Here is a 23,509-nt window from a genome sequence, read left to right as displayed (position 1 = left end):
CCCGGCCGCACTCAGTGGCACAGCTGGCAGCCGCTGCCCGGCCCTCAGTGTCAGTAGTTATTTGGGGTCCCAGGTGAGGTGATATGGGTGGTACAGTGACAGGTGATATGGGTGGCACAGTGACAGGTGGATGCGTGCAGTGACGGGCAGCAGCCCCGGCCGCACTCAGTGGCACAGCTGGCAGCCGCTGCACGGCCCTCAGTGTCAGTAGTTATTTGGGGTCCCAGGTGAGGTGATATGGGTGGTACAGTGACAGGTGATATGGGTGGTATTGACAGGTGTGGTACAGTGACAGGTGGATGCATGCAGTGACGGGCTACAGCCCCGGCCGCACTCAGTGGCACAGCTGGCAGCCGCTGCCCGGCCCTCAGTGTCAGTAGTTATTTGGGGTCCCAGGTGAGGTGATATGGGTGGTACAGTGACAGGTGATATGGGTGGCACAGTGACAGGTGGATGCGTGCAGTGACGGGCAGCAGCCCCGGCCGCACTCAGTGGCACAGCTGGCAGCCGCTGCCCGGCCCTCAGTGTCAGTAGTTATTTGGGGTCCCAGGTGAGGTGATATGGGTGGTACAGTGACAGGTGATATGGGTGGCACAGTGACAGGTGGATGCGTGCAGTGACGGGCAGCAGCCCCGGCCGCACTCAGTGGCACAGCTGGCAGCCGCTGCCCGGCCCTCAGTGTCAGTAGTTATTTGGGGTCCCAGGTGAGGTGATATGGGTGGTACAGTGACAGGTGATATGGGTGGCACAGTGACAGGTGGATGCGTGCAGTGACGGGCAGCAGCCCCGGCCGCACTCAGTGGCACAGCTGGCAGCCGCTGCCCGACCCTCAGTGTCAGTAGTTATTTGGGGTCCCAGGTGAGGTGATATGGGTGGTACAGTGACAGGTGATATGGGTGGCACAGTGACAGGTGGATGCGTGCAGTGACGGGCAGCAGCCCCGGCCGCACTCAGTGGCACAGCTGGCAGCCGCTGCCCGGCCCTCAGTGTCAGTAGTTATTTTGGGTCCCAGGTGAGGTGATATGGGTGGTACAGTGACAGGTGATATGGGTGGCACAGTGACAGGTGGATGCGTGCAGTGACGGGCAGCAGCCCCGGCCGCACTCAGTGGCACAGCTGGCAGCCGCTGCCCGACCCTCAGTGTCAGTAGTTATTTGGGGTCCCAGGTGAGGTGATATGGGTGGTACAGTGACAGGTGATATGGGTGGCACAGTGACAGGTGGATGCGTGCAGTGACGGGCAGCAGCCCCGGCCGCACTCAGTGGCACAGCTGGCAGCCGCTGCCCGGCCCTCAGTGTCAGTAGTTATTTGGGGTCCCAGGTGAGGTGATATGGGTGGTACAGTGACAGGTGATATGGGTGGTATTGACAGGTGTGGTACAGTGACAGGTGGATGCGTGCAGTGACGGGCAGCAGCCCCGGCCGCACTCAGTGGCACAGCTGGCAGCCGCTGCCCGGCCCTCAGTGTCAGTAGTTATTTGGGGTCCCAGGTGAGGTGATATGGGTGGTACAGTGACAGGTGATATGGGTGGCACAGTGACAGGTGGATGCGTGCAGTGACGGGCAGCAGCCCCGGCCGCACTCAGTGGCACAGCTGGCAGCCGCTGCCCGGCCCTCAGTGTCAGTAGTTATTTGGGGTCCCAGGTGAGGTGATATGGTTGGTACAGTGACAGGTGATATGGGTGGCACAGTGACAGGTGGATGCGTGCAGTGACGGGCAGCAGCCCCGGCCGCACTCAGTGGCACAGCTGGCAGCCGCTGCCCGGCCCTCAGTGTCAGTAGTTATTTGGGGTCCCAGGTGAGGTGATATGGGTGGTACAGTGACAGGTAATATGGGTGGTATTGACAGGTGTGGTACAGTGACAGGTGGATGCGTGCAGTGACGGGCTACAGCCCCGGCCGCACTCAGTGGCACAGCTGGCAGCCGCTGCCCGGCCCTCAGTGTCAGTAGTTATTTGGGGTCCCAGGTGAGGTGATATGGGTGGTACAGTGACAGGTGATATGGGTGGCACAGTGACAGGTGGATGCGTGCAGTGACGGGCAGCAGCCCCGGCCGCACTCAGTGGCACAGCTGGCAGCCGCTGCCCGGCCCTCAGTGTCAGTAGTTATTTGGGGTCCCAGGTGAGGTGATATGGGTGGTACAGTGACAGGTGATATGGGTGGTATTGACAGGTGTGGTACAGTGACAGGTGGATGCATGCAGTGACGGGCTACAGCCCCGGCCGCACTCAGTGGCACAGCTGGCAGCCGCTGCCCGGCCCTCAGTGTCAGTAGTTATTTGGGGTCCCAGGTGAGGTGATATGGGTGGTACAGTGACAGGTGATATGGGTGGCACAGTGACAGGTGGATGCGTGCAGTGACGGGCAGCAGCCCCGGCCGCACTCAGTGGCACAGCTGGCAGCCGCTGCCCGGCCCTCAGTGTCAGTAGTTATTTGGGGTCCCAGGTGAGGTGATATGGGTGGTACAGTGACAGGTGATATGGGTGGCACAGTGACAGGTGGATGCGTGCAGTGACGGGCAGCAGCCCCGGCCGCACTCAGTGGCACAGCTGGCAGCCGCTGCCCGGCCCTCAGTGTCAGTAGTTATTTGGGGTCCCAGGTGAGGTGATATGGGTGGTACAGTGACAGGTGATATGGGTGGCACAGTGACAGGTGGATGCGTGCAGTGACGGGCAGCAGCCCCGGCCGCACTCAGTGGCACAGCTGGCAGCCGCTGCCCGGCCCTCAGTGTCAGTAGTTATTTGGGGTCCCAGGTGAGGTGATATGGGTGGTACAGTGACAGGTGATATGGGTGGCACAGTGACAGGTGGATGCGTGCAGTGACGGGCAGCAGCCCCGGCCGCACTCAGTGGCACAGCTGGCAGCCGCTGCCCGACCCTCAGTGTCAGTAGTTATTTGGGGTCCCAGGTGAGGTGATATGGGTGGTACAGTGACAGGTGATATGGGTGGCACAGTGACAGGTGGATGCGTGCAGTGACGGGCAGCAGCCCCGGCCGCACTCAGTGGCACAGCTGGCAGCCGCTGCCCGGCCCTCAGTGTCAGTAGTTATTTTGGGTCCCAGGTGAGGTGATATGGGTGGTACAGTGACAGGTGATATGGGTGGCACAGTGACAGGTGGATGCGTGCAGTGACGGGCAGCAGCCCCGGCCGCACTCAGTGGCACAGCTGGCAGCCGCTGCCCGACCCTCAGTGTCAGTAGTTATTTGGGGTCCCAGGTGAGGTGATATGGGTGGTACAGTGACAGGTGATATGGGTGGCACAGTGACAGGTGGATGCGTGCAGTGACGGGCAGCAGCCCCGGCCGCACTCAGTGGCACAGCTGGCAGCCGCTGCCCGGCCCTCAGTGTCAGTAGTTATTTGGGGTCCCAGGTGAGGTGATATGGGTGGTACAGTGACAGGTGATATGGGTGGTATTGACAGGTGTGGTACAGTGACAGGTGGATGCGTGCAGTGACGGGCAGCAGCCCCGGCCGCACTCAGTGGCACAGCTGGCAGCCGCTGCCCGGCCCTCAGTGTCAGTAGTTATTTGGGGTCCCAGGTGAGGTGATATGGGTGGTACAGTGACAGGTGATATGGGTGGCACAGTGACAGGTGGATGCGTGCAGTGACGGGCAGCAGCCCCGGCCGCACTCAGTGGCACAGCTGGCAGCCGCTGCCCGGCCCTCAGTGTCAGTAGTTATTTGGGGTCCCAGGTGAGGTGATATGGTTGGTACAGTGACAGGTGATATGGGTGGCACAGTGACAGGTGGATGCGTGCAGTGACGGGCAGCAGCCCCGGCCGCACTCAGTGGCACAGCTGGCAGCCGCTGCCCGGCCCTCAGTGTCAGTAGTTATTTGGGGTCCCAGGTGAGGTGATATGGGTGGTACAGTGACAGGTAATATGGGTGGTATTGACAGGTGTGGTACAGTGACAGGTGGATGCGTGCAGTGACGGGCTACAGCCCCGGCCGCACTCAGTGGCACAGCTGGCAGCCGCTGCCCGGCCCTCAGTGTCAGTAGTTATTTGGGGTCCCAGGTGAGGTGATATGGGTGGTACAGTGACAGGTGATATGGGTGGCACAGTGACAGGTGGATGCGTGCAGTGACGGGCAGCAGCCCCGGCCGCACTCAGTGGCACAGCTGGCAGCCGCTGCCCGGCCCTCAGTGTCAGTAGTTATTTGGGGTCCCAGGTGAGGTGATATGGGTGGTACAGTGACAGGTGATATGGGTGGCACAGTGACAGGTGGATGCGTGCAGTGACGGGCAGCAGCCCCGGCCGCACTCAGTGGCACAGCTGGCAGCCGCTGCCCGGCCCTCAGTGTCAGTAGTTATTTGGGGTCCCAGGTGAGGTGATATGGGTGGTACAGTGACAGGTGATATGGGTGGCACAGTGACAGGTGGATGCGTGCAGTGACGGGCAGCAGCCCCGGCCGCACTCAGTGGCACAGCTGGCAGCCGCTGCCCGACCCTCAGTGTCAGTAGTTATTTGGGGTCCCAGGTGAGGTGATATGGGTGGTACAGTGACAGGTGATATGGGTGGCACAGTGACAGGTGGATGCGTGCAGTGACGGGCAGCAGCCCCGGCCGCACTCAGTGGCACAGCTGGCAGCCGCTGCCCGGCCCTCAGTGTCAGTAGTTATTTTGGGTCCCAGGTGAGGTGATATGGGTGGTACAGTGACAGGTGATATGGGTGGCACAGTGACAGGTGGATGCGTGCAGTGACGGGCAGCAGCCCCGGCCGCACTCAGTGGCACAGCTGGCAGCCGCTGCCCGACCCTCAGTGTCAGTAGTTATTTGGGGTCCCAGGTGAGGTGATATGGGTGGTACAGTGACAGGTGATATGGGTGGCACAGTGACAGGTGGATGCGTGCACTGACGGGCAGCAGCCCCGGCCGCACTCAGTGGCACAGCTGGCAGCCGCTGCCCGGCCCTCAGTGTCAGTAGTTATTTGGGGTCCCAGGTGAGGTGATATGGGTGGTACAGTGACAGGTGATATGGGTGGTATTGACAGGTGTGGTACAGTGACAGGTGGATGCGTGCAGTGACGGGCAGCAGCCCCGGTCGCACTCAGTGGCACAGCTGGCAGCCGCTGCCCGGCCCTCAGTGTCAGTAGTTATTTGGGGTCCCAGGTGAGGTGATATGGGTGGTACAGTGACAGGTGATATGGGTGGCACAGTGACAGGTGGATGCGTGCAGTGACGGGCAGCAGCCCCGGCCGCACTCAGTGGCACAGCTGGCAGCCGCTGCCCGGCCCTCAGTGTCAGTAGTTATTTGGGGTCCCAGGTGAGGTGATATGGTTGGTACAGTGACAGGTGATATGGGTGGCACAGTGACAGGTGGATGCGTGCAGTGACGGGCAGCAGCCCCGGCCGCACTCAGTGGCACAGCTGGCAGCCGCTGCCCGGCCCTCAGTGTCAGTAGTTATTTGGGGTCCCAGGTGAGGTGATATGGGTGGTACAGTGACAGGTAATATGGGTGGTATTGACAGGTGTGGTACAGTGACAGGTGGATGCGTGCAGTGACGGGCTACAGCCCCGGCCGCACTCAGTGGCACAGCTGGCAGCCGCTGCCCGGCCCTCAGTGTCAGTAGTTATTTGGGGTCCCAGGTGAGGTGATATGGGTGGTACAGTGACAGGTGATATGGGTGGCACAGTGACAGGTGGATGCGTGCAGTGACGGGCAGCAGCCCCGGCCGCACTCAGTGGCACAGCTGGCAGCCGCTGCCCGGCCCTCAGTGTCAGTAGTTATTTGGGGTCCCAGGTGAGGTGATATGGGTGGTACAGTGACAGGTGATATGGGTGGCACAGTGACAGGTGGATGCGTGCAGTGACGGGCAGCAGCCCCGGCCGCACTCAGTGGCACAGCTGGCAGCCGCTGCCCGGCCCTCAGTGTCAGTAGTTATTTGGGGTCCCAGGTGAGGTGATATGGGTGGTACAGTGACAGGTGATATGGGTGGCACAGTGACAGGTGGATGCGTGCAGTGACGGGCAGCAGCCCCGGCCGCACTCAGTGGCACAGCTGGCAGCCGCTGCCCAGCCCTCAGTGTCAGTAGTTATTTGGGGTCCCAGGTGAGGTGATATGGGTGGTACAGTGACAGGTGATATGGGTGGTATTGACAGGTGTGGTACAGTGACAGGTGGATGCGTGCAGTGACGGGCAGCAGCCCCGGCCGCACTCAGTGGCACAGCTGGCAGCCGCTGCCCGGCCCTCAGTGTCAGTAGTTATTTGGGGTCCCAGGTGAGGTGATATGGGTGGTACAGTGACAGGTGATATGGGTGGCACAGTGACAGGTGGATGCGTGCAGTGACGGGCAGCAGCCCCGGCCGCACTCAGTGGCACAGCTGGCAGCCGCTGCCCGGCCCTCAGTGTCAGTAGTTATTTGGGGTCCAAGGTGAGGTGATATGGGTGGTACAGTGACAGGTGATATGGGTGGCACAGTGACAGGTGGATGCGTGCAGTGACGGGCAGCAGCCCCGGCCGCACTCAGTGGCACAGCTGGCAGCCGCTGCCCGGCCCTCAGTGTCAGTAGTTATTTGGGGTCCCAGGTGAGGTGATATGGGTGGTACAGTGACAGGTAATATGGGTGGTATTGACAGGTGTGGTACAGTGACAGGTGGATGCGTGCAGTGACGGGCTACAGCCCCGGCCGCACTCAGTGGCACAGCTGGCAGCCGCTGCCCGGCCCTCAGTGTCAGTAGTTATTTGGGGTCCCAGGTGAGGTGATATGGGTGGTACAGTGACAGGTGATATGGGTGGCACAGTGACAGGTGGATGCGTGCAGTGACGGGCAGCAGCCCCGGCCGCACTCAGTGGCACAGCTGGCAGCCGCTGCCCGGCCCTCAGTGTCAGTAGTTATTTGGGGTCCCAGGTGAGGTGATATGGGTGGTACAGTGACAGGTAATATGGGTGGTATTGACAGGTGTGGTACAGTGACAGGTGGATGCGTGCAGTGACGGGCTACAGCCCCGGCCGCACTCAGTGGCACAGCTGGCAGCCGCTGCCCGGCCCTCAGTGTCAGTAGTTATTTGGGGTCCCAGGTGAGGTGATATGGGTGGTACAGTGACAGGTGATATGGGTGGCACAGTGACAGGTGGATGCGTGCAGTGACGGGCAGCAGCCCCGGCCGCACTCAGTGGCACAGCTGGCAGCCGCTGCCCGGCCCTCAGTGTCAGTAGTTATTTGGGGTCCCAGGTGAGGTGATATGGGTGGTACAGTGACAGGTGATATGGGTGGCACAGTGACAGGTGGATGCGTGCAGTGACGGGCAGCAGCCCCGGCCGCACTCAGTGGCACAGCTGGCAGCCGCTGCCCGGCCCTCAGTGTCAGTAGTTATTTGGGGTCCCAGGTGAGGTGATATGGGTGGTACAGTGACAGGTGATATGGGTGGCACAGTGACAGGTGGATGCGTGCAGTGACGGGCTACAGCCCCGGCCGCACTCAGTGGCACCGCTGGCAGCCGCTGCCCGGCCCTCAGTGTCAGTAGTTATTTGGGGTCCCAGGTGAGGTGATATGGGTGGTACAGTGACAGGTAATATGGGTGGTATTGACAGGTGTGGTACAGTGACAGGTGGATGCGTGCAGTGACGGGCAGCAGCCCCGGCCGCACTCAGTGGCACAGCTGGCAGCCGCTGCCCGCCCTCAGTGTCAGTAGTTATTTGGGGTCCCAGGTGAGGTGATATGGGTGGTACAGTGACAGGTGGATGCGTGCAGTGACGGGCAGCAGCCCCGGCCGCACTCAGTGGCACAGCTGGCAGCCGCTGCCCGGCCCTCAGTGTCAGTAGTTATTTGGGGTCCCAGGTGAGGTGATATGGGTGGTACAGTGACAGGTGATATGGGTGGCACAGTGACAGGTGGATGCGTGCAGTGACGGGCAGCAGCCCCGGCCGCACTCAGTGGCACAGCTGGCAGCCGCTGCCCGACCCTCAGTGTCAGTAGTTATTTGGGGTCCCAGGTGAGGTGATATGGGTGGTACAGTGACAGGTGATATGGGTGGCACAGTGACAGGTGGATGCGTGCAGTGACGGGCAGCAGCCCCGGCCGCACTCAGTGGCACAGCTGGCAGCCGCTGCCCGGCCCTCAGTGTCAGTAGTTATTTGGGGTCCCAGGTGAGGTGATATGGGTGGTACAGTGACAGGTGATATGGGTGGTATTGACAGGTGTGGTACAGTGACAGGTGGATGCGTGCAGTGACGGGCAGCAGCCCCGGCCGCACTCAGTGGCACAGCTGGCAGCCGCTGCCCGGCCCTCAGTGTCAGTAGTTATTTGGGGTCCCAGGTGAGGTGATATGGGTGGTACAGTGACAGGTGATATGGGTGGCACAGTGACAGGTGGATGCGTGCAGTGACGGGCAGCAGCCCCGGCCGCACTCAGTGGCACAGCTGGCAGCCGCTGCCCGGCCCTCAGTGTCAGTAGTTATTTGGGGTCCCAGGTGAGGTGATATGGGTGGTACAGTGACAGGTGATATGGGTGGCACAGTGACAGGTGGATGCGTGCAGTGACGGGCAGCAGCCCCGGCCGCACTCAGTGGCACAGCTGGCAGCCGCTGCCCGGCCCTCAGTGTCAGTAGTTATTTGGGGTCCCAGGTGAGGTGATATGGGTGGTACAGTGACAGGTAATATGGGTGGTATTGACAGGTGTGGTACAGTGACAGGTGGATGCGTGCAGTGACGGGCTACAGCCCCGGCCGCACTCAGTGGCACAGCTGGCAGCCGCTGCCCGGCCCTCAGTGTCAGTAGTTATTTGGGGTCCCAGGTGAGGTGATATGGGTGGTACAGTGACAGGTGATATGGGTGGCACAGTGACAGGTGGATGCGTGCAGTGACGGGCAGCAGCCCCGGCCGCACTCAGTGGCACAGCTGGCAGCCGCTGCCCGGCCCTCAGTGTCAGTAGTTATTTGGGGTCCCAGGTGAGGTGATATGGGTGGTACAGTGACAGGTGATATGGGTGGCACAGTGACAGGTGGATGCGTGCAGTGACGGGCAGCAGCCCCGGCCGCACTCAGTGGCACAGCTGGCAGCCGCTGCCCGGCCCTCAGTGTCAGTAGTTATTTGGGGTCCCAGGTGAGGTGATATGGGTGGTACAGTGACAGGTGATATGGGTGGCACAATGACAGGTGGATGCGTGCAGTGACGGGCAGCAGCCCCGGCCGCACTCAGTGGCACAGCTGGCAGCCGCTGCCCGGCCCTCAGTGTCAGTAGTTATTTGGGGTCCCAGGTGAGGTGATATGGGTGGTACAGTGACAGGTGATATGGGTGGCACAGTGACAGGTGGATGCGTGCAGTGACGGGCAGCAGCCCCGGCCGCACTCAGTGGCACAGCTGGCAGCCGCTGCCCGGCCCTCAGTGTCAGTAGTTATTTGGGGTCCCAGGTGAGGTGATATGGGTGGTACAGTGACAGGTAATATGGGTGGTATTGACAGGTGTGGTACAGTGACAGGTGGATGCGTGCAGTGACGGGCTACAGCCCCGGCCGCACTCAGTGGCACAGCTGGCAGCCGCTGCCCGGCCCTCAGTGTCAGTAGTTATTTGGGGTCCCAGGTGAGGTGATATGGGTGGTACAGTGACAGGTGATATGGGTGGCACAGTGACAGGTGGATGCGTGCAGTGACGGGCAGCAGCCCCGGCCGCACTCAGTGGCACAGCTGGCAGCCGCTGCCCGGCCCTCAGTGTCAGTAGTTATTTGGGGTCCCAGGTGAGGTGATATGGGTGGTACAGTGACAGGTGATATGGGTGGTATTGACAGGTGTGGTACAGTGACAGGTGGATGCATGCAGTGACGGGCTACAGCCCCGGCCGCACTCAGTGGCACAGCTGGCAGCCGCTGCCCGGCCCTCAGTGTCAGTAGTTATTTGGGGTCCCAGATGAGGTGATATGGGTGGTACAGTGACAGGTGATATGGGTGGCACAGTGACAGGTGGATGCGTGCAGTGACGGGCAGCAGCCCCGGCCGCACTCAGTGGCACAGCTGGCAGCCGCTGCCCGGCCCTCAGTGTCAGTAGTTATTTGGGGTCCCAGGTGAGGTGATATGGGTGGTACAGTGACAGGTGATATGGGTGGCACAGTGACAGGTGGATGCGTGCAGTGACGGGCAGCAGCCCCGGCCGCACTCAGTGGCACAGCTGGCAGCCGCTGCCCGGCCCTCAGTGTCAGTAGTTATTTGGGGTCCCAGGTGAGGTGATATGGGTGGTACAGTGACAGGTGATATGGATGGCACAGTGACAGGTGGATGCGTGCAGTGACGGGCAGCAGCCCCGGCCGCACTCAGTGGCACAGCTGGCAGCCGCTGCCCGGCCCTCAGTGTCAGTAGTTATTTGGGGTCCCAGGTGAGGTGATATGGGTGGTACAGTGACAGGTAATATGGGTGGTATTGACAGGTGTGGTACAGTGACAGGTGGATGCGTGCAGTGACGGGCTACAGCCCCGGCCGCACTCAGTGGCACAGCTGGCAGCCGCTGCCCGGCCCTCAGTGTCAGTAGTTATTTGGGGTCCCAGGTGAGGTGATATGGGTGGTACAGTGACAGGTGATATGGGTGGCACAGTGACAGGTGGATGCGTGCAGTGACGGGCAGCAGCCCCGGCCGCACTCAGTGGCACAGCTGGCAGCCGCTGCCCGGCCCTCAGTGTCAGTAGTTATTTGGGGTCCCAGGTGAGGTGATATGGGTGGTACAGTGACAGGTGATATGGGTGGCACAGTGACAGGTGGATGCGTGCAGTGACGGGCAGCAGCCCCGGCCGCACTCAGTGGCACAGCTGGCAGCCGCTGCCCGACCCTCAGTGTCAGTAGTTATTTGGGGTCCCAGGTGAGGTGATATGGGTGGTACAGTGACAGGTGATATGGGTGGCACAGTGACAGGTGGATGCGTGCAGTGACGGGCAGCAGCCCCGGCCGCACTCAGTGGCACAGCTGGCAGCCGCTGCCCGGCCCTCAGTGTCAGTAGTTATTTGGGGTCCCAGGTGAGGTGATATGGGTGGTACAGTGACAGGTGATATGGGTGGTATTGACAGGTGTGGTACAGTGACAGGTGGATGCGTGCAGTGACGGGCAGCAGCCCCGGCCGCACTCAGTGGCACAGCTGGCAGCCGCTGCCCGGCCCTCAGTGTCAGTAGTTATTTGGGGTCCCAGGTGAGGTGATATGGGTGGTACAGTGACAGGTGATATGGGTGGCACAGTGACAGGTGGATGCGTGCAGTGACGGGCAGCAGCCCCGGCCGCACTCAGTGGCACAGCTGGCAGCCGCTGCCCGGCCCTCAGTGTCAGTAGTTATTTGGGGTCCCAGGTGAGGTGATATGGGTGGTACAGTGACAGGTGATATGGGTGGCACAGTGACAGGTGGATGCGTGCAGTGACGGGCAGCAGCCCCGGCCGCACTCAGTGGCACAGCTGGCAGCCGCTGCCCGGCCCTCAGTGTCAGTAGTTATTTGGGGTCCCAGGTGAGGTGATATGGGTGGTACAGTGACAGGTAATATGGGTGGTATTGACAGGTGTGGTACAGTGACAGGTGGATGCGTGCAGTGACGGGCTACAGCCCCGGCCGCACTCAGTGGCACAGCTGGCAGCCGCTGCCCGGCCCTCAGTGTCAGTAGTTATTTGGGGTCCCAGGTGAGGTGATATGGGTGGTACAGTGACAGGTGATATGGGTGGCACAGTGACAGGTGGATGCGTGCAGTGACGGGCAGCAGCCCCGGCCGCACTCAGTGGCACAGCTGGCAGCCGCTGCACGGCCCTCAGTGTCAGTAGTTATTTGGGGTCCCAGGTGAGGTGATATGGGTGGTACAGTGACAGGTGATATGGGTGGTATTGACAGGTGTGGTACAGTGACAGGTGGATGCATGCAGTGACGGGCTACAGCCCCGGCCGCACTCAGTGGCACAGCTGGCAGCCGCTGCCCGGCCCTCAGTGTCAGTAGTTATTTGGGGTCCCAGGTGAGGTGATATGGGTGGTACAGTGACAGGTGATATGGGTGGCACAGTGACAGGTGGATGCGTGCAGTGACGGGCAGCAGCCCCGGCCGCACTCAGTGGCACAGCTGGCAGCCGCTGCCCGGCCCTCAGTGTCAGTAGTTATTTGGGGTCCCAGGTGAGGTGATATGGGTGGTACAGTGACAGGTGATATGGGTGGCACAGTGACAGGTGGATGCGTGCAGTGACGGGCAGCAGCCCCGGCCGCACTCAGTGGCACAGCTGGCAGCCGCTGCCCGGCCCTCAGTGTCAGTAGTTATTTGGGGTCCCAGGTGAGGTGATATGGGTGGTACAGTGACAGGTGATATGGGTGGCACAGTGACAGGTGGATGCGTGCAGTGACGGGCAGCAGCCCCGGCCGCACTCAGTGGCACAGCTGGCAGCCGCTGCCCGACCCTCAGTGTCAGTAGTTATTTGGGGTCCCAGGTGAGGTGATATGGGTGGTACAGTGACAGGTGATATGGGTGGCACAGTGACAGGTGGATGCGTGCAGTGACGGGCAGCAGCCCCGGCCGCACTCAGTGGCACAGCTGGCAGCCGCTGCCCGGCCCTCAGTGTCAGTAGTTATTTTGGGTCCCAGGTGAGGTGATATGGGTGGTACAGTGACAGGTGATATGGGTGGCACAGTGACAGGTGGATGCGTGCAGTGACGGGCAGCAGCCCCGGCCGCACTCAGTGGCACAGCTGGCAGCCGCTGCCCGACCCTCAGTGTCAGTAGTTATTTGGGGTCCCAGGTGAGGTGATATGGGTGGTACAGTGACAGGTGATATGGGTGGCACAGTGACAGGTGGATGCGTGCAGTGACGGGCAGCAGCCCCGGCCGCACTCAGTGGCACAGCTGGCAGCCGCTGCCCGGCCCTCAGTGTCAGTAGTTATTTGGGGTCCCAGGTGAGGTGATATGGGTGGTACAGTGACAGGTGATATGGGTGGTATTGACAGGTGTGGTACAGTGACAGGTGGATGCGTGCAGTGACGGGCAGCAGCCCCGGCCGCACTCAGTGGCACAGCTGGCAGCCGCTGCCCGGCCCTCAGTGTCAGTAGTTATTTGGGGTCCCAGGTGAGGTGATATGGGTGGTACAGTGACAGGTGATATGGGTGGCACAGTGACAGGTGGATGCGTGCAGTGACGGGCAGCAGCCCCGGCCGCACTCAGTGGCACAGCTGGCAGCCGCTGCCCGGCCCTCAGTGTCAGTAGTTATTTGGGGTCCCAGGTGAGGTGATATGGTTGGTACAGTGACAGGTGATATGGGTGGCACAGTGACAGGTGGATGCGTGCAGTGACGGGCAGCAGCCCCGGCCGCACTCAGTGGCACAGCTGGCAGCCGCTGCCCGGCCCTCAGTGTCAGTAGTTATTTGGGGTCCCAGGTGAGGTGATATGGGTGGTACAGTGACAGGTAATATGGGTGGTATTGACAGGTGTGGTACAGTGACAGGTGGATGCGTGCAGTGACGGGCTACAGCCCCGGCCGCACTCAGTGGCACAGCTGGCAGCCGCTGCCCGGCCCTCAGTGTCAGTAGTTATTTGGGGTCCCAGGTGAGGTGATATGGGTGGTACAGTGACAGGTGATATGGGTGGCACAGTGACAGGTGGATGCGTGCAGTGACGGGCAGCAGCCCCGGCCGCACTCAGTGGCACAGCTGGCAGCCGCTGCCCGGCCCTCAGTGTCAGTAGTTATTTGGGGTCCCAGGTGAGGTGATATGGGTGGTACAGTGACAGGTGATATGGGTGGTATTGACAGGTGTGGTACAGTGACAGGTGGATGCATGCAGTGACGGGCTACAGCCCCGGCCGCACTCAGTGGCACAGCTGGCAGCCGCTGCCCGGCCCTCAGTGTCAGTAGTTATTTGGGGTCCCAGGTGAGGTGATATGGGTGGTACAGTGACAGGTGATATGGGTGGCACAGTGACAGGTGGATGCGTGCAGTGACGGGCAGCAGCCCCGGCCGCACTCAGTGGCACAGCTGGCAGCCGCTGCCCGGCCCTCAGTGTCAGTAGTTATTTGGGGTCCCAGGTGAGGTGATATGGGTGGTACAGTGACAGGTGATATGGGTGGCACAGTGACAGGTGGATGCGTGCAGTGACGGGCAGCAGCCCCGGCCGCACTCAGTGGCACAGCTGGCAGCCGCTGCCCGGCCCTCAGTGTCAGTAGTTATTTGGGGTCCCAGGTGAGGTGATATGGGTGGTACAGTGACAGGTGATATGGGTGGCACAGTGACAGGTGGATGCGTGCAGTGACGGGCAGCAGCCCCGGCCGCACTCAGTGGCACAGCTGGCAGCCGCTGCCCGGCCCTCAGTGTCAGTAGTTATTTGGGGTCCCAGGTGAGGTGATATGGGTGGTACAGTGACAGGTGATATGGGTGGTATTGACAGGTGTGGTACAGTGACAGGTGGATGCGTGCAGTGACGGGCAGCAGCCCCGGCCGCACTCAGTGGCACAGCTGGCAGCCGCTGCCCGGCCCTCAGTGTCAGTAGTTATTTGGGGTCCCAGGTGAGGTGATATGGGTGGTACAGTGACAGGTGATATGGGTGGCACAGTGACAGGTGGATGCGTGCAGTGACGGGCAGCAGCCCCGGCCGCACTCAGTGGCACAGCTGGCAGCCGCTGCCCGGCCCTCAGTGTCAGTAGTTATTTGGGGTCCCAGGTGAGGTGATATGGGTGGTACAGTGACAGGTGATATGGGTGGCACAGTGACAGGTGGATGCGTGCAGTGACGGGCAGCAGCCCCGGCCGCACTCAGTGGCACAGCTGGCAGCCGCTGCCCGGCCCTCAGTGTCAGTAGTTATTTGGGGTCCCAGGTGAGGTGATATGGGTGGTACAGTGACAGGTAATATGGGTGGTATTGACAGGTGTGGTACAGTGACAGGTGGATGCGTGCAGTGACGGGCTACAGCCCCGGCCGCACTCAGTGGCACAGCTGGCAGCCGCTGCCCGGCCCTCAGTGTCAGTAGTTATTTGGGGTCCCAGGTGAGGTGATATGGGTGGTACAGTGACAGGTGATATGGGTGGCACAGTGACAGGTGGATGCGTGCAGTGACGGGCAGCAGCCCCGGCCGCACTCAGTGGCACAGCTGGCAGCCGCTGCCCGGCCCTCAGTGTCAGTAGTTATTTGGGGTCCCAGGTGAGGTGATATGGGTGGTACAGTGACAGGTAATATGGGTGGTATTGACAGGTGTGGTACAGTGACAGGTGGATGCGTGCAGTGACGGGCTACAGCCCCGGCCGCACTCAGTGGCACAGCTGGCAGCCGCTGCCCGGCCCTCAGTGTCAGTAGTTATTTGGGGTCCCAGGTGAGGTGATATGGGTGGTACAGTGACAGGTGATATGGGTGGCACAGTGACAGGTGGATGCGTGCAGTGACGGGCAGCAGCCCCGGCCGCACTCAGTGGCACAGCTGGCAGCCGCTGCCCGGCCCTCAGTGTCAGTAGTTATTTGGGGTCCCAGGTGAGGTGATATGGGTGGTACAGTGACAGGTAATATGGGTGGTATTGACAGGTGTGGTACAGTGACAGGTGGATGCGTGCAGTGACGGGCTACAGCCCCGGCCGCACTCAGTGGCACAGCTGGCAGCCGCTGCCCGGCCCTCAGTGTCAGTAGTTATTTGGGGTCCCAGGTGAGGTGATATGGGTGGTACAGTGACAGGTGATATGGGTGGCACAGTGACAGGTGGATGCGTGCAGTGACGGGCAGCAGCCCCGGCCGCACTCAGTGGCACAGCTGGCAGCCGCTGCCCGGCCCTCAGTGTCAGTAGTTATTTGGGGTCCCAGGTGAGGTGATATGGGTGGTACAGTGACAGGTGATATGGGTGGCACAGTGACAGGTGGATGCGTGCAGTGACGGGCAGCAGCCCCGGCCGCACTCAGTGGCACAGCTGGCAGCCGCTGCCCGGCCCTCAGTGTCAGTAGTTATTTGGGGTCCCAGGTGAGGTGATATGGGTGGTACAGTGACAGGTGATATGGGTGGCACAGTGACAGGTGGATGCGTGCAGTGACGGGCTACAGCCCCGGCCGCACTCAGTGGCACCGCTGGCAGCCGCTGCCCGGCCCTCAGTGTCAGTAGTTATTTGGGGTCCCAGGTGAGGTGATATGGGTGGTACAGTGACAGGTGATATGGGTGGCACAGTGACAGGTGGATGCGTGCAGTGACGGGCTACAGCCCCGGCCGCACTCAGTGGCACCGCTGGCAGCCGCTGCCCGGCCCTCAGTGTCAGTAGTTATTTGGGGTCCCAGGTGAGGTGATATGGGTGGTACAGTGACAGGTAATATGGGTGGTATTGACAGGTGTGGTACAGTGACAGGTGATATGGGTGGCACAGTGACAGGTGGATGCGTGCAGTGACGGGCAGCAGCCCCGGCCGCACTCAGTGGCACAGCTGGCAGCCGCTGCCCGCCCTCAGTGTCAGGGAGCTGTTTATTCAGGACTCGGGCGGCACGCGTCAGGCGCACGCACTGGAACAACAGAGCGCCGAGAATGCAGCCCGCGGAGAGGGGCGGGGCCAGGCGCGCACGTCCAGCTTGTGCCCATTGAAAAGGCGGCGGGTCCGGGCGACCCCAGCACTGAGCGCTGATCCAGGGAACGTGCGGCACGGAGCTGCCCGACACACACGCGAGTGACACGAGTCTCCCCCGCTGCCCGGACACTCACTGCCAGCCACATGGACGCCACTGCCAAGGCAGAGAGCGGCTCCAGCCAGCCCTTCCTGCAGCCAGCCTGCTACTATGCCCAGAGCTTGCCGCTCAGTCCGGGGGACGCCGGGCAGCCCGGCTCCAAGTCTCTGCCAAAGCAGGTGAAGCGGCAGCGCTCGTCCTCCCCGGAGCTCATGAGGTGCAAGAGGAGGCTGAACTTCAATGGCTTCGGCTACAGCCTCCCCCAGCAGCAGCCGGCCGCGGTAGCCAGGAGGAACGAGCGGGAGAGGAACCGGGTGAAGCTGGTGAACCTGGGCTTCGCCACCCTGCGGGAGCACGTCCCCAACGGCGCTGCCACCAAGAAGATGAGCAAGGTGGAGACGCTGCGCTCGGCGGTGGAGTACATCAGGGCGCTGCAGCAGCTGCTGGACGAACATGACGCTGTCAGCGCTGCCTTCCAGTCCGGGGTGCTGTCACCCACCATCTCACCCAACTATGGCCATGACATGAACTCTATGGCAGGCTCTCCTGTCTCCTCCTACTCCTCCGATGAAGGCTCCTATGACCCCCTGAGTCCAGAGGAACAAGATCTGCTAGACTTCACCACCTGGTTCTGAGCTTTAAGGAGCAGGTGAGTTGTCCTCTCCTTCATCCCACTCCTTAGCCGGAGCATGCCCTGTGGCATGGTACCAGCAGTATGCTGTCCTCTCCTTCATCCCACTCCTTAGCCAGAGCATGCCCTGTGGCATGGTACCAGCAGTATGCTGTCCTCTCCTTCATCCCACTCCTTAGACTCAGCATGCCCTGTGGCATGGTACCAGCAGTATGCTGTCCTCTCCTTCATCCCACTCCTTAGCCTGAGCATGCCCCGTGGCATGGTACCAGCAGTATGCTGTCCTCTCCTTCATCCCACTCCTTAGACTCAGCATGCCCCGTGGCATGGTACCAGCAGTATGCTGTCCTCTCCTTCATCCCACTCCTTAGACTCAGCATGCCCCGTGGCATGGTACCAGCAGTATGCTGTCCTCTCCTTCATCCCACTCCTTAGCCTGAGCATGCCCTGTGGCATGGTACCAGCAGTATGCTGTCCTCTCCTTCATCCCACTCCTTAGACTCAGCATGCCCTGTGGCATGGTACCAGCAGTATGCTGTCCTCTCCTTCATCCCACTCCTTAGACTCAGCATGCCCCGTGGCATGGTACCACCAGTATGCTGTCCTCTCCTTCATCCCACTCCTTAGACTCAGCATGCCCCGTGGCATGGTACCACCAGTATGCTGTCCTCTCCTTCATCCCACTCCTTAGACTTAGCATGCCCCGTGGCATGGTACCAGCAGTATGCTGTCCTCTCCTTCATCCCACTCCTTAGCCTGAGCATGCCCTGTGGCATGGTACCACCAGTATGCTGTCCTCTCCTTCATCCCACTCCTTAGACTCAGCATGCCCCGTGGCATGGTACCACCAGTATGCTGTCCTCTCCTTCATCCCACTCCTTAGACTCAGCATGCCCCGTGGCATGGTACCACCAGTATGCTGTCCTCTCCTTCATCCCACTCCTTAGACTCAGCATGCCCCGTGGCATGGTACCACCAGTATGCTGTCCTCTCCTTCATCCCTCTCCTTAGTCGGAGCATGCCCTGTGGCATGGTACCACCAGTAAGCTGTCCTCTCCTTCATCCCACTCCTTAGCCTGAGCATGCCCTGTGGCCTGGTACCACCAGTATGCCAGTAACTTGTCCTGATCATGACTGTCATCCTAGTAAATTCTTCTCCTGCTCTTTTACAAGTGTCAGAGTAGACACTGCCAGTGACAGTAAAGACATTAATGTGTAACCCATGCCTTGATGTTCCGCCTTGTTGTTGTCTGAATGAGTAACTCATCTCCTCCTTTGTATTTCAGGACTGATGCTCAGATGGCAAGTTCAGCTTTCTGCTTAGAAAGAGAAAGTGAAGCACATGGGAGCTAGCCGCCCCTCCAAGAACACTGAAGCACTACCTTGCACTCCAGTTGGGTCTACAGGACGAACAGAGACTCAGACCTGTGGTGGGACATGGGTGGTGGAGCCTACACCGCCCAACTCACACAACCAAGAGACTTTCTGGCCCGAATGATCCTTGGAACCACTCAACGGCTTTCCCCCCAAAAATCCAAACTTAAGCCCTTGGAGAGACAACACCAGTCCTAAGTTCAAGGATGATCTTAGTTCCAGGATCTTGAATTGTGGAGTTATGTTGCATTCAACCTATGCTGATATTCAAAGAACCCTCTACTACTATTTTTATACCACTTTCATCTAAAATGCTTCCAATCTTTTTGTGATTTTTTTTTTTTAATTATAAAAATCTATTTCTATGTATCCCAGATGTTTGGGATGTATTAAGCTATTTTTGTATATAAAAGAGAGATTTATAGAAGTTTTGTACAAATGTTCTACAAATGTGTATATCTTGATACATTATTATGTAATGCTTATTACCTCTGCATATTTAGACTTGTAGTCTATATATTTCAGTGATAGTCACCCTGTGGAGCTCTGGCCACGGGTGAACTACATCTCCAAGGTAGCATAACTTGTCATGGGGTATGTAGTTCAGCGTAAGCTGGGGGTCCCAAGGCTGCCCGTCCCTGCTCTAATTACCTTGCAACCGCCATTTTGTATGTGGTTACGTGAAAGGACACTCCTTTAAAGGTGGGCTCGGAATTCCACCATATGTACTTTAGCACCGATGTGTCTTACTTTATAGAACATTTTTGATAATGTATTAATTGTGTCGTTAAGCAATGTTCACAGTGAACAAAAGTTTATGCAGCTATTGTCCAAACAAGCAAAATAGTGGTCCATTGTTTCGATGCTGCCTTCTGGAACCGTACACCACTGCCTTTTCTTACTGTTTTATTACAAACTTACAAAGGTCTTGCATAACAAATGTGTTTTTTTTACACAATAGTTTCATAATAAAAAAAAAATATTTTATACAAAAGGATAATTTTTGTTTTGTTCTATTTTATTCTGTACTTGTGTAAATGATTCCAGGCTGCTGCTTAGGGAAGGCTGGTAAAGTTCAGGCTGATGTATCTATTTAAGACAGACACAATAAAGATGGGGACCAATTGTTTGCCATCCCATACATGAAAAGGCTGCTGTGCAAAAGGATTGATTAATGGGTTTATTGTCCTTAAACCAGCACCCTAGAAAGAATGACTAAATGAAAAAAAAAAGGGTCTGCGGAGAGGGCGCTCTATACCAACCAGTGGAGACTCAGGGCAACCCCCTCCTCTAAGACCCTCAGCATAATAGATAACCTAGGCTCTGTGTTGTAGATACAATGTGCAAAAAAGAATTTTAGACATAACTCAAGCCAAACTTGACCTTAATAACTCCAATGTATTACAGACTTTTTTTCCCCCCCCTCTCAATAAAGCAAACTTTTCCTGAATCTCCTCATGCTGTTTTCAAGAAATAGACAGCTTAAAAGGGGAGGAGGAGGCAGCTAGATCAGAGACACTGATCTATAAGCATGTCATTCTATCCAAAAAGCGTGATCTGCCTGTAAAAGTGCCCAATTACTAAGATTCAAAAAAGAAATTGGTGCTTTTTTTTTTTTTTTTTGGCAGGGTAGCTTGTTGTCAGTTAGCAAGGACGTGACTAGAATGATAGCCCTATTCTCTTTGCCTGGATACTCGCTCGCTTTCTAAATTACTTGCAAATTCAGTTTGCGTGCACCAAGCCAAGCGGAAAGCAAAGCGCAAAATGCAGCTTAGAAAACCCAACAAAGGACACAGAGGCAGCATGCCCTACACAGCTCAAAATCTGTCCTGCCTCTGTTTGTACATCCATTCCTCCTATTTACCTAGATTTTACAGAGGCCCCCATGCATTTAGGAAGCCCGGCTCCATTGCGCTTGCAGGAAAGTGACTTTGGTGCTTTCCCTAAATTTACAAACTATTAATGCGATTTCATAATGCCAATTCCATTTTTTCTTTTCTGCTTTTCTGCTCCTTACACGTAGCTACGTGTTTTGTTTGCTTACTGTCACATGATAATGATATTATTTATTTTTTTCCGGAGGGCATTTTACTTTCCCCCTTTTGTCACTATGAGCAGCCAAATAAAGTGTAACAAGTCATTTATGCCTATGAATATAACATTAGGATAATGTTTCATCCTCCACAAAGAGGGGGTGGGGGGTTCTTCCCTGTGTAGACAGGTGTTCCCCTACTGCCGCCTCTTGAATAGTAAAGATCCAGACTCATTAAACTAAAAGGAAAGTTAAGCTGTTGTTAGCAACATTGTGTAAGACGCACTGAGAAATTCACAAAAACACACAATTTTACTTAAAATAGGAAAGGGCAAAGCAGGATTGGGGTAAATCTCATTATATCTGCTCTAAGCGCTTGGCAACACAAAGCCCTTTCTTCTAGAGGCTATTGAGGCAGCCCCTGACAGTGTGCACTCAGCATTTGGAAACTCCATAAATCAAGGGCTACTCCTATGTGTGATGCACATTGAAACGGCTCCTACTATTCTTCGCCAGGAATATATTTTATCTCCACGCAGGACATTCTTTGAAGCTTATTTGCCAACTGTAAATCTCTATTAACCATCTTACTTTGCCTTTTATTTTTGAAGAACACGTTCTTCAAGCATCACGGAGATCTAAATTGCTATATTTTTGGGAGACGTAATATCTTTATTAATGCAAAGTCAATGCAATATGTAAATCTTGCAATCCTACGTCTGGGATCACTTTTATTTTTGGCGCACTGGCTGCCAGAGATGTGCTTAATTTATTATGGTTGTGCGCCTCTTAATAAATTAGTCGCATCTTGCTCCAGGGGGCTTTTTATTAAGACCGGCTTGTAAAATGCTGACCTTAATAAATGACTCCCCCTTGAACCCCATTGTCTGTTTTGGAAAGCCAATTCACTATGAGGAAATTTTAAGTTAATAGAAAGGGGTCGCAATATTAGACCCTTATTAATTAGCCAGAGTAAAGGGCAGCTACTCAGAGGGTCTCTCCTCCTGGAGGACCTGGCATATGCATGTAATGCTTATGCAGTGATTCCTTCACAGGCTATAGTTGTTGGTTCACGGGGGCTCCAGCGGAAGCATGCTCTTAGACTACGATATTGCCAAGAGACTTTTCAACAAAAAATAATTTTATCACTTAATTTAGATGCAAAATTGATCCAAAATGAAAGAACATCAGTCATAATGTTTATATTCCATAGAGAAGTGTTTCCCCAACTCTGGTCCTCAAGAGCCACCAACAGGTCATGTTTTCAGGATTTCCTTAGCATTGCACAGGTGATAATTGCATCACCTGGACAGGCAAGCAATCAATCACCTGTGCAATACTAAGGAAATTCTGAAATGTTGGTGGCTCTTGAGGACCGGAGTTGGGGAACACTGCCGTAAGGGATAAGTGCAATGAATAAAACACCTACTATTTTAAATCCCGAGTAGATACACTTTCCCACATCTATGATTTCTTGAGGAGGTCAGAAAATCCACCAGAATCCTACTTCTCCACCGCACATGCAGTGTCAGTTTATGAATGTGTTCTTGAACCAAGGCATTTCTAGACCAGTACTTTCTCCAACATCAAAAGCCTTAAGAATGTTACTGAATGTAGGGCAGCCCAGCCGCACACGTGGTTTAAAATAAGGGTATAATTATTCTCACAGAAGCCAACTTATTTTAAATTAAAAAAAATGTACATCATGCCAGCTATTGGCCGACCATGGGTTTCGCCCGTTGGCTTCCTCCTGGGGCAAGCTGCACATGCTCAATGATGTCTGACCTTATATCTGCAAAACTTTCATTCTTTTTTGTCATAAGTCATTGATCACCTGCAGCTTGTCCCAGGAATAAGCCAACAGGTGAATCCTAGGGTCAGGCAAAAACTGGGATATGTGTTTTGTGATTTTATATGTATTTTAAAATAAGTTGTATTCTGTGAGTATAATTAAATCATTGTCCTAAACATATTCAGTTATTGTCTTAAGGTTAATGTTATCAGAGAAACCACTGGACTAAACTTAATTAACTGTACATCCATTTACATTACATTCATAGATCATCACTGCAAGTATAATGGAGAAGGATTTTCGAACCTGCTTGAAAGACATTGGATGTGTTAAAGTGTATTTAATTTGAAATTGAAATATAAAAGTATTTGGACTACTGTTTCCACTTTGCTTTACAGAAGTATTTATTTAGGGAGAGAGAGCTCCATAATTTGATCTGATTTGTATATTTTAAAGCTCAGCACTTATAAAGATGCCTGTGACTGCTAGCCAGAGTAACTCGGTGCTGAATGTAAAGGGGTTCTTCACCTTTGGGGACAATTTTTTTGTTTTGCCTAAATACATGTTTTTTGGGTCAAAAATCATTTTTACAATTGGATTTCATGATACGTTTTGCACCATTTTACTTTTACAGGCTTTTTATTTCCTGATTTCCTGACATATTCAACTTTTATGCTGCTTGTAGCCCTACTTTAATTGAAAGGAAACAGGAACACATGGGCTACTTGCACAGTGAACAAGTCTGTAAGAACATGTTCACACACCACCAAGAAACCTGAAGACACAAAAGAGAATAGTAAAACCAAAAACACTCAGTTTGAAAAAATGTTGCAGTAATCCGCAAGTGCTAGTAAAAGATGTAAAAAACAGGGTATTTGGTTGATACGTTTTTTGCAAAAAATGTATACTAAGCTGCTCTACCAATCTTCACGGTATACCCTTATCAGAGCAGTCCTAACTAATGTATGCAATCCCTATCTGATGTATTTAAAAACCTGATCATCTGTATATTACCTGTGTGAACAGGGTTCAGAGAGGAAAAATCCATGTGTGCATACAGGGTAGAACAGCTTTTGTGCAGATAGCCCAAGAGGAGTGGTGGAACTCCGCAGTCTTGTAGACACAAGAGAACAATTATGGA

General features: G+C 56.4%; 1 protein-coding gene across 1 annotated transcript; it reads left to right on the top strand.

The window, feature by feature from the left end:
- The first annotated feature begins 16,439 nt into the window (after positions 1-16,439).
- On the top strand, positions 16,440-19,539 carry ASCL1 (achaete-scute family bHLH transcription factor 1). Its single transcript, XM_069764259.1, has 2 exons — positions 16,440-17,188; positions 18,457-19,539. Exon 1 carries the CDS (start codon positions 16,587-16,589, stop codon positions 17,172-17,174), a length of 588 nt encoding a protein of 195 aa, XP_069620360.1. The 5' UTR covers positions 16,440-16,586; the 3' UTR covers positions 17,175-17,188; positions 18,457-19,539.
- The last annotated feature ends 3,970 nt before the right edge of the window (positions 19,540-23,509 follow it).

This window comes from Ranitomeya imitator, chromosome 4, assembly GCF_032444005.1.
Source record: "Ranitomeya imitator isolate aRanImi1 chromosome 4, aRanImi1.pri, whole genome shotgun sequence".
In the NCBI taxonomy this organism is placed as follows: domain Eukaryota; kingdom Metazoa; phylum Chordata; class Amphibia; order Anura; family Dendrobatidae; genus Ranitomeya; species Ranitomeya imitator.
The sequence above is the reverse complement of the archived record's forward strand: the minus strand, read 5'-3'. Positions and strand labels throughout refer to the sequence as shown.

Excerpts from the sequence above, each read along its gene's own strand:
- ASCL1 (XM_069764259.1), top strand. The coding sequence starts at position 16,587 with ATGGACGCCACTGCCAAGGCAGAGAGCGGCTCCAGCCAGCCCTTCCTG.